The sequence below is a fragment of the Mobula hypostoma genome, chromosome 18, assembly GCF_963921235.1.
Source record: "Mobula hypostoma chromosome 18, sMobHyp1.1, whole genome shotgun sequence".
NCBI lineage: Eukaryota > Metazoa > Chordata > Chondrichthyes > Myliobatiformes > Myliobatidae > Mobula > Mobula hypostoma.
In genome coordinates, this window is record NC_086114.1 from 69,737,021 (window position 1) to 69,751,836 (window position 14,816).

Genomic DNA, 14,816 nt, shown 5'->3' on the forward strand with positions numbered 1-14,816 from the left:
GTCAGTTCGTCAGGGACTGTAGCTACGGGGAGAGCTTGAACGTCTGGGACTGTACCCCTGGGTGAGTCAATATGACAGGGACTGTAACCCCGGGAGAGTCAGTACGACAGGGACTGTACCCCCAGGAGAGTCAGTACATCAGGGACTGTACCCCCGGGAGAGTCAGTACGACAGGGACTGTACCCCTGGAGAGTCGGTACGTCAGGGACTGTAGCTACGGGGAGAGTTTGTACCTCTGGGACTGTACCCCCGGGTTAATTGGTACGTCTGGAACTGTACCCCTCAGGTGAGTTTGTACGTCTGGAACTGTACCCCCAGGGGAGTCGGTAAATCAGGGACTGTACCCCGGGGGCAGTCGGAACGTTAGTGACTGTACCCGCAGGGGAGTTGGTACGTCAGGGACTGTACCCCCAGGGAGGGTCAGTATGTCCGTGACTGTAACCCCCGGGGAGAGTTGGTTCATCAGGGATTGTACCCCAGGGGTAATCGGTATATCAGGACAGTACCCCCGGGGGTGTTAGTACATCAGAGACTGTACCCCCTGGGAGAGTCAGTACGTCCAGGACTGTAACCCGGGGGAGTTGGTATGTCAGGGACTGTACCCCCAAGGGAGTTGGTACATCAGGGACTGTACCCCCAGGGAGGGTCAGTATGTCCGTGACTGTAACCCCAGGGAGTTGGTCTGTCAGGGACTGTACCCCAGGGGTAATCGGTATGTCAGGACTGTACCCCCAGGGGTGTTGGTACATCAGAGACTGTACCCCCTGGAAGAGTCAGTACGTCCAGGACTGTATCCATGGGGAGAGTCGTTACGTCAGCGATTGTACTCCCGGGGTTAGCACATCAGGGACACTATCCCTGGGGAGAGTCAGTCCGTCAGGGACTGTAACCCCGGAGTAATCAGCACGCCAGGGACTGTACCCCCGGGGCAGTCAGTACGTTCAGGGACTGTACCCCTGGGGGAGTTCGTAGGTCAAGGACTGTACCCCCAGGGAAGGTCAGTACGTCCAGGACTGTACCCCCAGGGCAGTCGGTACGTTCAGGGACTGTACCCCTCGGGTGAGTTTGTACGTCAGGGACTGTACCCCAGGGAAGGTCAGTACGTCCGGGATAGTACCCCCGGGGAGAATCGGTTTGTCATGGACTGTAACCCCTGGAAGAGTCAGTACGTCAGGGACTGTATCCCTCGGAGGAGTCAGTACATCAGGGTTTGCACCCCCAAGAGAGTCAGTACTTCAGGACTGTACCTCCCCCCCACCCCCAGGGGACTCACGATGTCAAGGACTGTAACCCCGGGATAGTCGGTACGTCAGGGACTGTATCCCCTGGGTAGTCGCTCTGTCAGGGACTGTACCCCCGGGATAGTCTGTACGTCACGGACTGTACCCCCGGGATAGTCTGAACATCAGGGACTGTATCCCCGGGATAGTCTTTACGTTGGGACTGTATCCCCGGGATAGTCTGTACGTCACGGACTGTATCCCCGGGGTAGTCGCTCTGTCAGGGACTGTACCCCCAGGATAGTCTGTACGTCAGGGACTGTATCCCTGGGATAGTCTGTAAGTCAGGGACTGTAACCCCGGGATAGTCTGTACGTCAGGGACTGTACCCCCGGGGTAGTCTGTACGTTGGGACTGTATCCCCGGGGTAGTCGCTCTGTCAGGGACTGTACCCCCGGGATAGTCTGTATGTCAGGAACTGTAACCCCGGGATAGTCTGTACGTCAGGGACTGTACCCCTGGGATAGTCTGTACGTTGGGACTGTATCCCCGGGATAGTCTGTACGTCACGGACTGTATCCCCAGGGTAGTCGCTCTGTCAGGGACTGTACCCCCGGGATAGTCTGTACATCACGGACTGTACCGTCGGGGTCAGTACATTAGCAACTGTATCCTAGTAGAAGTCAGCACCTTTAGGACAAGATGGGCCCTGACCCTTGCAGCAGTTTATATTTTTACCCCAGATTGCTGCATCTGCAGGTTCTCATGTCTGAATACTCAGCTAATGTTGATGGTCACTACCTTTAAGATGAGAAAGTCCGCATGTGTGGGGCCTGACCAGGATATACAAGGCACTTGGTGATACACCCTACCTTGTGTCATGCTTTCTTAGTTGTATGCCGGGTTTAATGTTGGCCATACGAACCAGGGAGCTGCCTGTCCAATGATGCCAGCACCACACCTGGAACAGAAGCAAGCGTAAACAGAAACCTTTCATCCCATTACTAACTCTGATATACATCGGCAATCTCAATGGCTGAATGGCCTAATTCTACTCCTATTTCGTAGGGTCTTATAGTCCTACTGTGAGAAGTCAGGAAAATGGGCTTGAGAGGGATAATGAATCAGCCATGAAGGAATAAGACCAAAAGACATAGGAGCAGAATTAGGTCATTCAGCCCATAAAGTCTGCTCCGCCATTCCATCATGGCTGATCCCAGATCCCACTCAATCCCATACATCTTCTTTCTCCCATATCCTTTGATGAGCTGACCGACCAAGAAACAATCAACTCCTGCCCTAAATGTACGCACGGACTTGGCCTCTACTGCAATCTGTGGCAGAGCATTCCACAGATTTACTACTCTAGCTAAAAAAAATTCTGTTCTAAAGGGTCGTCCCTCAATTTTGAGGCTGTGCCCTTTACTTCTGGATACTCCCACCATTGGAAACATCCTCTCCACATCTACTCTATCTATCCTTTCAGCACTCGGTGGGGTTCAATGAGATAACCCCCACGTTCTTCTAAATTCCAGTGAGTACAGGCCCAAAGCTGCCAAATACTCCTCAGATGAGAAGAGAAGATGGCGGTGCGACACAGCGCACAGCGGCCACTCTGGAATGAATATCTGTTAATTGTTAAGTAGGATGCCGTGCATAATCCTGATTTGATGGAGACGGACATGAGAAGCACGGAGGAACATCTGGTGAAATTTCTGAAATGCCTGTTTTGCTGCCGCTGCTACTGTGCGATCCAGAATCTCTGGAGGGGAAGGCCCCGAATCCTCGGCTTTGCCTGTTGCTTGGCAGCCGGGGCCGGGGTCAAAGCGCTCGTCAGAGATGGTGCTCGGTGCCGGAGGGCTGGTCGGAGGCTCAAAGTTTTCAGATGGACTCAGAGTCAGCTGTGATCGGGTGCTTCCAGGGTGCTGCATCGGCAAGTTTGCGACGCTGGAGGTTCATGGCAGGGAGAGTTTCTCCCTTCTACTGTCTGCGTGAGATGTTGGGGCTATCGGGACTTTGAGACTTTTTTTTACCGTGCTCTTTATCAAATTACGGTATTGCTTTGCACTGTTGTAATTATATGTTATAATTATGTGTTTTTTGTCAGTTTTAGTCTTGGTCTGTCTTGTGTTTCTGTGATATCATATTGGAGGAACATTGTATCATTTCTTAATGCATGCATTACTAAATGACAATAAACGAGGACTGAGTGTCCTCATAATTTAAAAAAAGATGTTAACCCCTTCATTCCCAGAATCATCCTCATGAACCTCCTCTGGATCCTCTCCAATGACCACACATCCTTTCTAAGATAAGGGACCCAAACCGATTGACAATACTCTGTGCGGCCTGACTAGTGTCTTATAAAGGCCCAGCATTATCTCCTTGCTTTTATCTTCTATTCCCTTTGAAATAAGTGGCAACATTACATTTGCTTTCTTTAACATCAACTCGACCTGTAGATTAACCTTCTGGGAGTCTTACACGAGGATGCCTAAGTCCCTCTGCACCTCTTATGTTTGAACCTTCTTCCCATTTAGATAATAGTCCACACTCTTGTTCCTTTGATATACATTTCCCAACACTGTATTCCATCTGCCACTTTTATTGCCCATCCTTCCTATTTGTCTAAGTCCTACTGCAATCTCATTGCTTCCTCAGCACTACCTACCCCTCCACCTATCTTCGTATCATCTGCAAACTTTGCCACAAAGCCATCAATTCTATTATCTAAATCATTGACAAACAATATGAAAAGCAGCAATCCCAATACTGACCCCTGAGGAACACCACTAGTCACTGGCAGCCAACCAGAAAAGGCCCCCTTTATTCCCACTCACTGCCTCTTGCCTGTCAGACATTCCTCTATCCATGCCAGTACCTTTCCTGTAACGGTATAAGATTTTAGCTTGTTAAGCAGCCTCATATGTTTCACCTTATCAAATGCCTTCTGAAAATCCAAGTAAATGACATCCACTCTCTCTCCTTTGTCGACCCTGCTGGTTATTTCCTTAAAGAACTCAAAATGATTTGTCACGCAAGATCGCCACTGAGAGAAATCATGCTGACTTTGACTTAATTTTATCATTAGTCTCCAAGTACCCTGAAACCTCATCCCTAATCACAGACTTCAACACTTTCCCAACTCTGAGCTTAGGCTAACAGGCTTATAATTTCCTCCCTTATAAAGAGTGGAGTGATATATTCAATTTTCCAGTCCTCCAGGACCATGCCAGAATCAAGTGATTCTTGAAAAATCATGACCAATGCATCCATTATCTCTTCAGCAACCTCTCTCAGGACTCTGGGTGTTGTCCATCTGGTCCAGGTGACTTATCCACCTGAAAACCTTTGAGTTTGCCTTGCGTTTTCCTTTGTGTTAGCTATGGCACTCACCCCTGCTCCCTGACACTCATGGACCTCTGGTACACTGCTAGTGTCTTCCACAATGAAGACTAATGTTCATCTGCCATTTCTTTGTCTCCATTACTATTTCACCGGCATCATTTCCCAGTGGTCCAATATCAACTCTCACCTCACTTTTTATGTAACAGAAAAAAACTGTTGGTATCCTGCTTTATATTATTGGCTAGTTTGCCCTCATATTGCATACAGCTTTTTTTAGTTGCATTTTGTTGGATTTTTAAAGTTTCCCAATCATCCAACTTCCCACTCACTTCTGCTACCTTCTATGCCCTTTCCTTGGCTTTTATGCAGTCCTTAACTTCCCTTGTCAGACATGGTTGCCTACCCCTGCTATTTGAGAACAACTTCTTCTGTGGGACATATCTATCCTGTGCCTTGTTAACTATTCTCAGAACTTTAGCCATCTTTGCTCTGCTGTCATCTCCATCAATATCCTCCTCCAATCCACCTGGACAAGCTCCTCTCTCATGCCCCTGTAATTCCCTTTATTCCATTGCGATATTGACATGTGACTTTTGTTTCTCCCTCTCAAACTGCAATATGTATTCAATCACGTCATGATTATTGCCTTCTGAGGGTTCCTTTATGTTAAGCTCTCTAATAAGATCTGGGTTATTACACAACACCCAATCTAAGACAGCCTTTCCCCGAGTAGGCTCAAGCACAAGCTGCTCTAAAAAGCTATCTCATAGATATTCAACAAATTCCCTCTCTTATGATCTGACACCAACCTGATTTTCCCAATCCCCTTGCATATTGAAGTCTCCCATTACAATTGTGTTATTACCCTTATTATTTGCCTTTTCCAGCTCTCCTTGCAATCTCAATCGCAGAATTTGGCTGTTATTTGGAGACCTATATATGATTCCCATAATGGATTTTTTTACCCTTGTAGTTTTTTAACTCCACCCACAAAGATTCAACATTCTTTGACCCTAAGTCACCTCTTTCTGAAGATGTAGTTCCAGTCGAGCCACACCACACACTATGGTGTAGGCAGAGCAAACTGCCTTGTTCTGCTCATTTTTCTGTGGTCTTATAGTCCTCACCAAATTAATGTGTCCAGACTGACTTCATTTCTAGCTGAAAGGTCTCCTGAGGCCTTTGTCGGTTTGGTTTGGTCATGGATGTTGCATCCTAGCTGTGAACCAATATGCTAGCCAGGCCATATGATATGGAGAGCAAGCTGTGGCCCATGCAAGAGATTCCCCCTCTCCACACAGTTGCTAAATCCAAAGGAACAACTGAGACCAATACAATTTGGCACCAGTGGCATCGCAGGAATTGCCAGTTAACACTGTGGGACTGCTTTAGGGAAAACAGCTCTGGATTCTTCCTGAAGGTGGAGGCTTGAGATCAGAGTTTTCCTTCTCCTCGATCAGCTGCCAACCCCAGCTGACGAGCCCCATCTGCCCAGTAAAAGATTTTACTCCTTCAGTAATTACTTTGTGAATTGTTTTCTTGTCATACAAACAAGGGAATTTTGGGTAGAATGAAGGGTTTTCACTCGTAGAGTCATCAGGACTTTACCAAATCCAAACCAGATGCTGCCTTATGAGAGTTTGCTCAATGCCTACTTTGTACTGCAATCCCTGGTACATGTTCATTTTTCAAATTTCTGAAATAACATAAGCCATTTGGCCCATCTAGACTATGCTAGCTCTACAGAATCTCCTGCAGTCCCATTCCACACTGACCTTCCTGTAACCTACTCTGCTTCACTTGCCCATCAGCTCCCCTGATTCTACACCGGAGCTACATTACAGCAATTCATTAATTTACCCACCTGTAATTCTTTGGGATGTGGGAGCATCCCCACCACCCCGACAGGGAAACGTTAAAGATTGGGATCTAACCTTGGTCTCTGGAACTATGAGGCAGCAGTACTACACATTCCACCTTGGTGAATCTCTCTCCTCTCAGACACATCTGTCCTGCAGTACCCAACAGCAAAGACCCAAGGAGCTTGGAGATGTTGACGCTCCAAGATCCCAACAATCCAATTCAACGCCAGTCATTGGAACTATATGATTAGGTTGAAGTGAAGCTTCAACTATGGAACTTACTCACCAACTCTCGCACTACTATGAGTAAAGATCAACACTCACTGGGATCCGAGCACCGTTGAAAGAAGGAGCCAGTTGCTTCAAGTCTTCGTCTGCCAGAGATGATGGAACAACAAAGTATTTTGGAAGGCTGCAAGTTACAACAGAATGGAAAAGAACACAGAAAACCCTCACAGTGAGGCATTTGTACCATTAAACTATGCATGTACTTTGCTGGCTACCATCTCAGCATCCACCCCTACCATCAACCTCTAGCTACTCCCAAAACCATCCTCCAATCCCATTCCCATCTACCTTAGATTCCCATCTGCTACCTGTCCGTCCTCCCATGTGTTTTTCTCCATTCTGCACTCCTGATCTCCAGCCCACAACTCTGCTTTCCCTGGGCCTAGGTCTACAATTCAGTGAAACATAGACACAGATTAATCACAACTGGATGTTTTGACACCGCTGTAGATTTTCCTACCTGGTGGAGGTGGTATAGTGCTCGTTGACAGAAGAGACTCTCCACTCTGAAGCCCCCGTCCGTTTGATCTCCCTGTCCCAGTCTGCGTAGTTTTCAAACATGGGTGTCTGCCAACTAAAGTCTGCCCCATTCACTCTGCCATCTAAAAGCAAGGGGAGGGAACATGGTTCACAGTTCCTACCATACACTCACACACCAAAGCACAGGCTGAAATCTGAGTGTAATTAAGGCACAGTGTCTGGGCTCCCCTCACACCCATCCGGGTGTCTAGCCCAGTGGTCCCCAACCACCGGGCCGCAAAGCATGTGCTACCTGATTGCGAGGAAACAATACGAGTCAACTGCACCTTTCCTCATTCCCTGTCACGCTCACTATTGAACTTGAACATACGTGAGGTCATCAGTCGGTCATTAACCTACAAATACTTGATGAGTAAAAAACAAATGTCGCTTGAGAGTTTCTTTGGAAGAGGTGGTAGGGGACATAAAAGGCCTAATGAATATGATAACGCAGAGACAGCTGAGGCCGAGACTGCCAAAAAAAAAAGCTTCCTTCAACAGAAAATACGACGAGTCATACATAAAATATGGCTTTATTGCAACTGGTGACTCGCACGCTCCAATCCCCCTGTGTGTGATATGTGGAGACATGCCGTCTAATGAGGCAATGAAGCCCTCAAAGCTGCTTCGGCACCTTGATTCCAAGCACCCTGCACTAAAGACAAACCTGTTGAGTTTTTTTAGTGGAAAAAACGTGAGCAAGCGGGACAGAAGCAAGTGCGGAGAGTCACCGCCTCCACAAATGCTGCTGCCCTGAGAGTGTTGTACTTAGTGGCTAGCTGTATTGCTAAGGCTAAGAAGCCTTTCACTGTTGGTGAAGAATTGATTCTGCCTGCTGCCAAGGACATGTGCCGTGAACTGTTGGGAGAAGCTGCAGCTAACAAGATGGCACAGGTACCACAGTTTCAAGGAGAATCGATGACATAGCGGAGGACATTGAGCACAGCTGTTGGAACGGCTTAACGAGTTTGGTTTCACTACCCAAGTCAAAGAGGTTGCTCCTGAACGTCAGTCTACACACTGTGTCACACACAGGGAAATGCTGGCTAGCCAAAAAATGTCACCTGATCTTATCAGCACATTGAGTGACGTTGTTGAAGTGATCAATCACATCAAAGCAAAATCCCTTAACTCATGTCTGTTTGAGCAGCTTTGTGAGGAAATGGATGCAGAGCACAAACGTCTTCTCTTACACACTGAAGTCAGGTGGCTATCAAGGGGGAGAGCCCTGGCCAGGATTTTTGAGTTAAGAGAACAGCTACAGAGATTTCTTTCAAGGAAAAAGTCACCACTGGCAGCACACTTCAGTGACGAGGAGTGGATAGCAAAACTTGCTTATCTGTGTGACATCTTCAACCTGCTCAATGAACTCAATTTGTCACTTCAGGGGAGAATGACAACTGTCTTCAAGTTGGCAGATAAAGTGTCTGCTTTCACAGCCAAACTGGAACTGTGGGGACGGCGAGTGGACAGGGGCATATCTGATATGTTCCCAATGTTAGCTGGGAATTTGGGAGAGACTGAGGCTCACAGCTGGTGCGCAAACACCTATCTTTACTGTCGACAGAATTCGAGTGTTACTTCCCAACCGCAAATGACCCAAGACATGCAAAGGAATGGGTCCGTGACCCATTTGTGAATGTCCCCGGTGAATCATCCATGTCAGTGCAGGAAGAAGATCAACTCCTCGAGCTTGCAAATGACGGTGGGCTGAAAAGTATGTTTGACATAACATCTCTACAGGCATTCTGGATCAAAGTCAAGGCTGAGATAGCCACAAAAGCACTGAAAACGTTGCTTCCATTTCCAACATCATATCTCTGCAAAGCGGGGTTTTCTGCAATGAAGGCAACGAAAACTAAATTGCGGAATAGATAGGACATAAGAAACCCCCTTATGACTTATAATTGACTTATCACTATATTCATGCGAGGAAAATATGCGCTGTGTGTTTAATATTAAATTCGTTAGATAAACCCTTTTAGAAATGAAATTGAGTGTATTACCCTCTGATAAGTGACTTATCACCTATATTCCGGTCATGATTAACACACCCTGTCCGTTGGCCGGTCCACAAGAATATTGTCAATATTAAACCGGTCCGCGGTGCAGAAAAGGTTGGGGACCCCTGGTCTAGCCCGTACTCATTCTTATACCATGAGTTAGAGCATTTCCCTTGTCACTATCCCCATGAGTGGCCAGTTCTCAATGAATCCAGTGAATCACAGTTTCTATTCATCTACTGATTGTTCGTATTACACTCTACCAGACCAACACTCTGACTCTATCCCCAGCATTTTCTTCACTCTATTTATTTAATTCTCAGAATGGACCCTCCAGCTTTCCTAAACTATTAACGTGTTCAAGATTCCAATCACACACTGTAACTATAGGGCTCAAGCACACCACTGGCTGGCCAGTGGCACCGGAACTGCCACCATATTACCTGAATTCTGGCATTGCTCCTTGGCATACGCAAACCCGAACAGCAGCTGGAGATCCTTAGGCTGTGAGTAATGTGCAATCACCAGGCAGATCTGCAACGAAGTGCAAAGATACAGTTATAGATAAGCTGTAAAAATCTGAACAACTGGATGAGTGGTCTTTGCTTCTCACCCACAATGCTGGGGCTTCTGGGCACAAACTTTCAGAATGGACCAGACCGTTTGGTGAACCTGTGAAGCTCCTGTCAAACCAGTTTACAGATCGGATGTAATCCCAGCCCACTCACTGAGTTCACACAGAGGCCCGGTAGCTTACAAAGAGTTATTTTCAAAGCTTACCATAGTTTGCACTCTTCCTCTTCTCCAGTGACTTTGGTTCCCGGAAGTAATATTCACACATTAACACTTCACTCATTGATTGTCAGTTAAGCAATGCCACCCTCACTCCACCCCACCACATCCCACTAGTCATTAAACACTGCACCACCGCTCCCTACCACTGCTCCACTCTTCCACACAATTCCCCACCGCTCCACCCCTCCACACAATTCCCTACCGCTCCACCCCTCCACACAATTCCCTACCACTGTTCCACCCCTCCACACAATTCCCCACCGCTCCACCCCTCCACACAATTCCCTACCATTGCTCCACCCCTCCACACAATTCCCCACCGCTCCACCCCTCCACACAATTCCCCACCGCTCCACCCCTCCACACAATTCCCTACCACTGTTCCACCCCTCCACACAATTCCCCACTGCTCCACCCCTCCACACAATTCCCTACCATTGCTCCACCCCTCCACACAATTCCCCACTGCTCCACCCCTCCACACAATTCCCTACCACTGTTCCACCCCTCCACACAATTCCCTATCACTGCTCCACCCCTCCACACAATTCCCCACTGCTCCACCCCTCCACACAATTCCCTACCACTGCTCCACCCCCCACACAATTCCCTACCACTGCTCCACTCTTCCACACAATTCCCCACTACTCCACCCCTCCACACAATTCCCCACTGCTCCACCCCTCCACACAATTCCCTACCACTGCTCCACCCCTCCACACAATTCCCCACCGCTCCACCCCTCCACACAATTCCCTACCACTGCTCCACCCCCCACACAATTCCCTACCACTGCTCCACCCCTCCACACAATTCCCCACCGCTCCACCCCTCCACACAATTCCCTACCATTGCTCCAACCCTCCCCGCAATTCCTCACTGCTCCACCCCTCCACATAATTCCCCAACGCTCCACCCCTCCACACAATTCCCTACCACTGCTCCACCCCCCACACAATTCCCTACCACTGCTCCAGCCCTCCACACAATTCCCCACCGCTCCACCTCTCCACACAATTCCCTACCACTGCTTCACCCCTCCACACAATTCCCTACCACTGCTCCACCCCTCCACACAATTCCCTACCACTGCTTCACCCCTCCACACAATTCCCTACCACTGCTCCACCCCTCCACACAATTCCCCACCGCTCCACCCCTCCACACAATTCCCTACCATTGCTCCAACCCTCCCCGCAATTCCTCACTGCTCCACCCCTCCACACAATTCCCTATAGCTCCAAAACACAAAATACTCTGCAGGTGCTGGGGTCAAAATAACACGCACAACATGCTGAGAAACTCAGCAGGTTGCACAGAATCCATGGAAATGAACAGTCGACGTTTCAGGCCGGAACCCTTCGTCAGGACTGTAGGGGGAAGGGGCAGAGGCCCTATAAAGAAGGTGGGGGGAGGGTGGAAAGGAGAAGGCTGGTAGGTTCCAGGTGAAAAACCAGTAAGGGGAAAGATAAAGGGGTGGAGGAGGGGAGGCAGGGAGGTGATAGGCAGGAAAGTTGAAGAAGAAATAGGGGAAACACAATGGGTAGTAGGAGGAGGCGGAACCATGAGGGAGTTGATAGGCAGCTGGGGGAGGGGGCAGAGTGAAACTGAGATAGGGGAAGGGAGGGGGAGGGAATTACCGGAAGTTGGAGAATTCAATGTTCATGCCAAGGGGCTGGAGACTACCTAGACGGTATATGAGGTGTTGCTCCTCCAACCTGAGTTTAGCCTCATCATGGCAGTAGAGGAGGCCATGTATGGACATATCTGAATGGAAATGGGAAGCAGAGTTGAAGTGGGTGGCTACCGGGAGATCCTGTCTGTTTTGGCGGACGGAGCAGAGGTGCTCGACGAAGCGGTCCCCCAATCTGCGTCGGGTTTCACTGATGTAGAGGAGGCCGCACCGGGAGCACCGGATGCAATAGATGACCCCAACAGACTCACAAGTGAAGTGTTGCCTCACCTGGAAGGACTGTTTGGGGCCCTGAATGGTGGTGAGAGAGGAGGTGTAGGGACAGGTGTAGCACCTATGCTTACAGGGATAAGTGCCAGGTGGAAGATCTGGGGGGAGGGACGTGTAGACCAGGGAGTCGTGGAGGGAACAATCCCCGCGGAAAGCGGAGAGGGGTAGAGAGAGAAAGATGTGCTTAGTGGTGGGTCCTGTTGAAGGTGGCAGAAGTTGCAGAGGATAATGTGCTGGATCCGGAGGCTGGTGGGATTGTAGGTGAGGACAAGGGGAACTCTGTCCCTGTTGTGGTGGCGGGAAGACGGGGTGAGGGCCGAAGTGCGGGAAATGGAGGAGATGTGGGTGAGGGCTTCATTGATGATGACAGAAGGGAAACCACGATCCTTAAAGAAAGAGGACATTTGAGATGTCCTGGAATGGAAAGCCTCATCCTGGGAGCAGATGCGGAGGAGACAGAGGAACTGGGAACAGGGAATGGCATTTTTGCATGTGGCAGGGTGGGAAGAGGAATAGACAAGGTAGTTATGAGAGTCAGTGGGCTTATAGAAGATGTCAGTGGACAGTCTGTCTCCAGAGATGGAGACCGAGAGATCGAGAAAGGGGAGAGAAGTGTCTGAGATAGACCAAGTAATTTGAGGGCTGGGTCGAAGTTAGAAGCAAAGTCTATGAAATTGACGAGCTCAGCATGGGTGCAGGAAGCAGCACCAATGTAGTCATCAATGCAGCGAAGGAAAACTTGGGGAGCAGGACCAGTATAGGTTTGGAGCACAGACTGTTCCACATAACCAAGGAAGAGGCAGGCATAGTTGGGGCCCATGCGAGTGTGCGTGAGTGGGCCAGTGAAGGAGTGGAGCTTTGAGGCTTTGACTCGAGAGATTCTGGCAGTTTTGGCAGTTGGTCTGTGCAATCAAGTCAATCAAGATTTGAGTAGATCAGCAGAAAGCCATTGATTAGACGATCAAGATTTGAATAGCTCAGACTCAGCAGAAAGCAGCTGATTGGGCAGTTGAGGTCAGGTGACCAAACATTTTGAAAAGCTCAAACAGATAAATAGAGGGATAGCTCAAGCGAAGCGGCCAGTGAGTGAGTGGGCCAGTGAAGGAGTGGAGCTTTGAGGCTTCGACTCAAGGGGCTTCGACGAGAAGAGGCGGAGGACAAGCTAGCTCGCAGTTAGTTTTTACAATGTCTCCTGAGACGAAGATGTGCCTCTCATGTGAGATGTGGCAGTCTTGGGGGAACTCCCCTCTCCTGCAGAGTCACATCTGCCAGAAGTGCATACGGCTGGGCGATCTAGAAGACCGTGTAAGGAATCTGGAGCAGCAGCTGGATGACCTTCGACTCATAAGGGAGAATGAGGCAGTCATAGATGAGAGCTACAGGGAGGTAGTCACACCTAGGCTGTCGGAAGCAGGTCGTTGGGTGACAGTCAGGGCGGGGAAGTGAAGGTGAGCAGACAGATAGTGCAGAGTACCCCTGTAGCCATTCCCCTGAATAATAAGTTTACCATCCTGGATACTGTTGGCGGGGACGACCGACCAGGTGTGAGCCACGGTGGCAGGGCCTCCGGCACTGAGTCTGACCCTGTGGTGCAGAAGGGTGGGACGGGGAAGAGGAGAGCTGTCATCATTGGAGACTCTATAGTCAGGGGAGCAGACAGGAGATTTTGTGGACGTGAGAAGGACACCTGCATGGTTTGTTGCCTCCCGGGTGCCAGGGTCCGGGATGTCTCTGACCAGGTGCACATCATCCTCATCCTGGAACGAGAGGGAAAGCAACCAGAAGTCCTGATACCTGTTGGGACAAACAACATAGGCAGGAAGAGGGATGAGGTCCTGAAGTGTGAGTTTCGGGAACGAGGCAGAAGGCTGAAGAACAGGACCTCAAGGGTGGCGTTCTCAGGATTGCTGCCAGTGCTACGTGACAGTGATGGTAAGAATTGGAGGAGATGGCAGTTGAATGCGTGGCTGAGGGGTTGGTGCAGGGAGCAGGGTTTTTGATTTTTAGATCATTGGGATCTCTTCTGGGGAAGGTGGGACCTGTACAGATTGGATGCACCTGAACTTGAGGGGAGCAATATCCTTGCGGGTAGGTTTGCTAGCATGGTTCGGGAGGGTTTAAACTAATTTGCGAGGGGGATGGGATCCAGAGCGATAGAGCAGTGAAAGAAGTGCATGGAGTAAAGCCAGATCTAACATACAGAGAGGCTTTGAGGAAAGAGAAGCAGAATAAATGGTGCAAAGACAGTAAGGTAGAAGGGCTGAAATATGTGTACCTCAACGCAAGAAGCATCAGGAACAAAGGTGATAAACTGAGAGCTTGGATACATATTCCTGGATTTCAGTGCTTTAAAAGGGATAGAGAGGGCGGAAAAAGGGGAGGAGGGGTAGCATTACTGGTCAGGGATACTATTACAGCTACAGAAAGGATGGGAAATGTAGCAGGATCCTCTTTTGAGTCAATATGGGTGGAAGTCAGAAACAGGAAGGGAGCAGTTACTTTATTGGGGGTATTCTGTAGGCCCCCTGGTAGCAGCAGAGATACAGAGGAGCAGATTGGGAGGCAGATTTTGGAAAGGTGCAAAAATAACAGGGTTGTTATCATGGGTGACTTTAATTTCCCTAATATTGATTGGCACCTGATTAGTTCCAAGGGTTTAGATGGGGCGGAGTTTGTTAAGTGTGTCCAGGACGGTTTCCTGTCACAGTATGTGGACAGGCCGACCGGGGGAATGCCATACTAGATCTAGTACTAGGTAATGAACCGGGTCAGGTCACAGATCTCTCAGTGGGTGAGCATCTGGGGGACAGTGACCACC

At 49.1% G+C, this 14,816-nt stretch overlaps 1 protein-coding gene across 3 annotated transcripts in view; it reads right to left on the reverse strand.

Moving 5' to 3' along the window:
• Positions 1–14,816, reverse strand: part of mtmr10 (myotubularin related protein 10) — a 116,514-nt gene that overhangs the window by 40,544 nt on the left and 61,154 nt on the right. For 2 of the 3 annotated variants that reach the window (XM_063071091.1, XM_063071090.1), the window contains 4 exons: positions 9,684–9,774; positions 7,179–7,320; positions 6,755–6,842; positions 2,093–2,181 (listed from right to left, as the gene is read on the reverse strand). In XM_063071091.1, the coding sequence (XP_062927161.1) occupies positions 2,093–2,181; positions 6,755–6,842; positions 7,179–7,320; positions 9,684–9,774 (410 nt within the window). Of the gene's footprint in view, positions 1–2,092; positions 2,182–6,754; positions 6,843–7,178; positions 7,321–9,683; positions 9,775–13,685; positions 13,793–14,816 lie in introns of all 3 variants that reach the window. The other variant, XM_063071092.1, reaches the window with a different exon arrangement.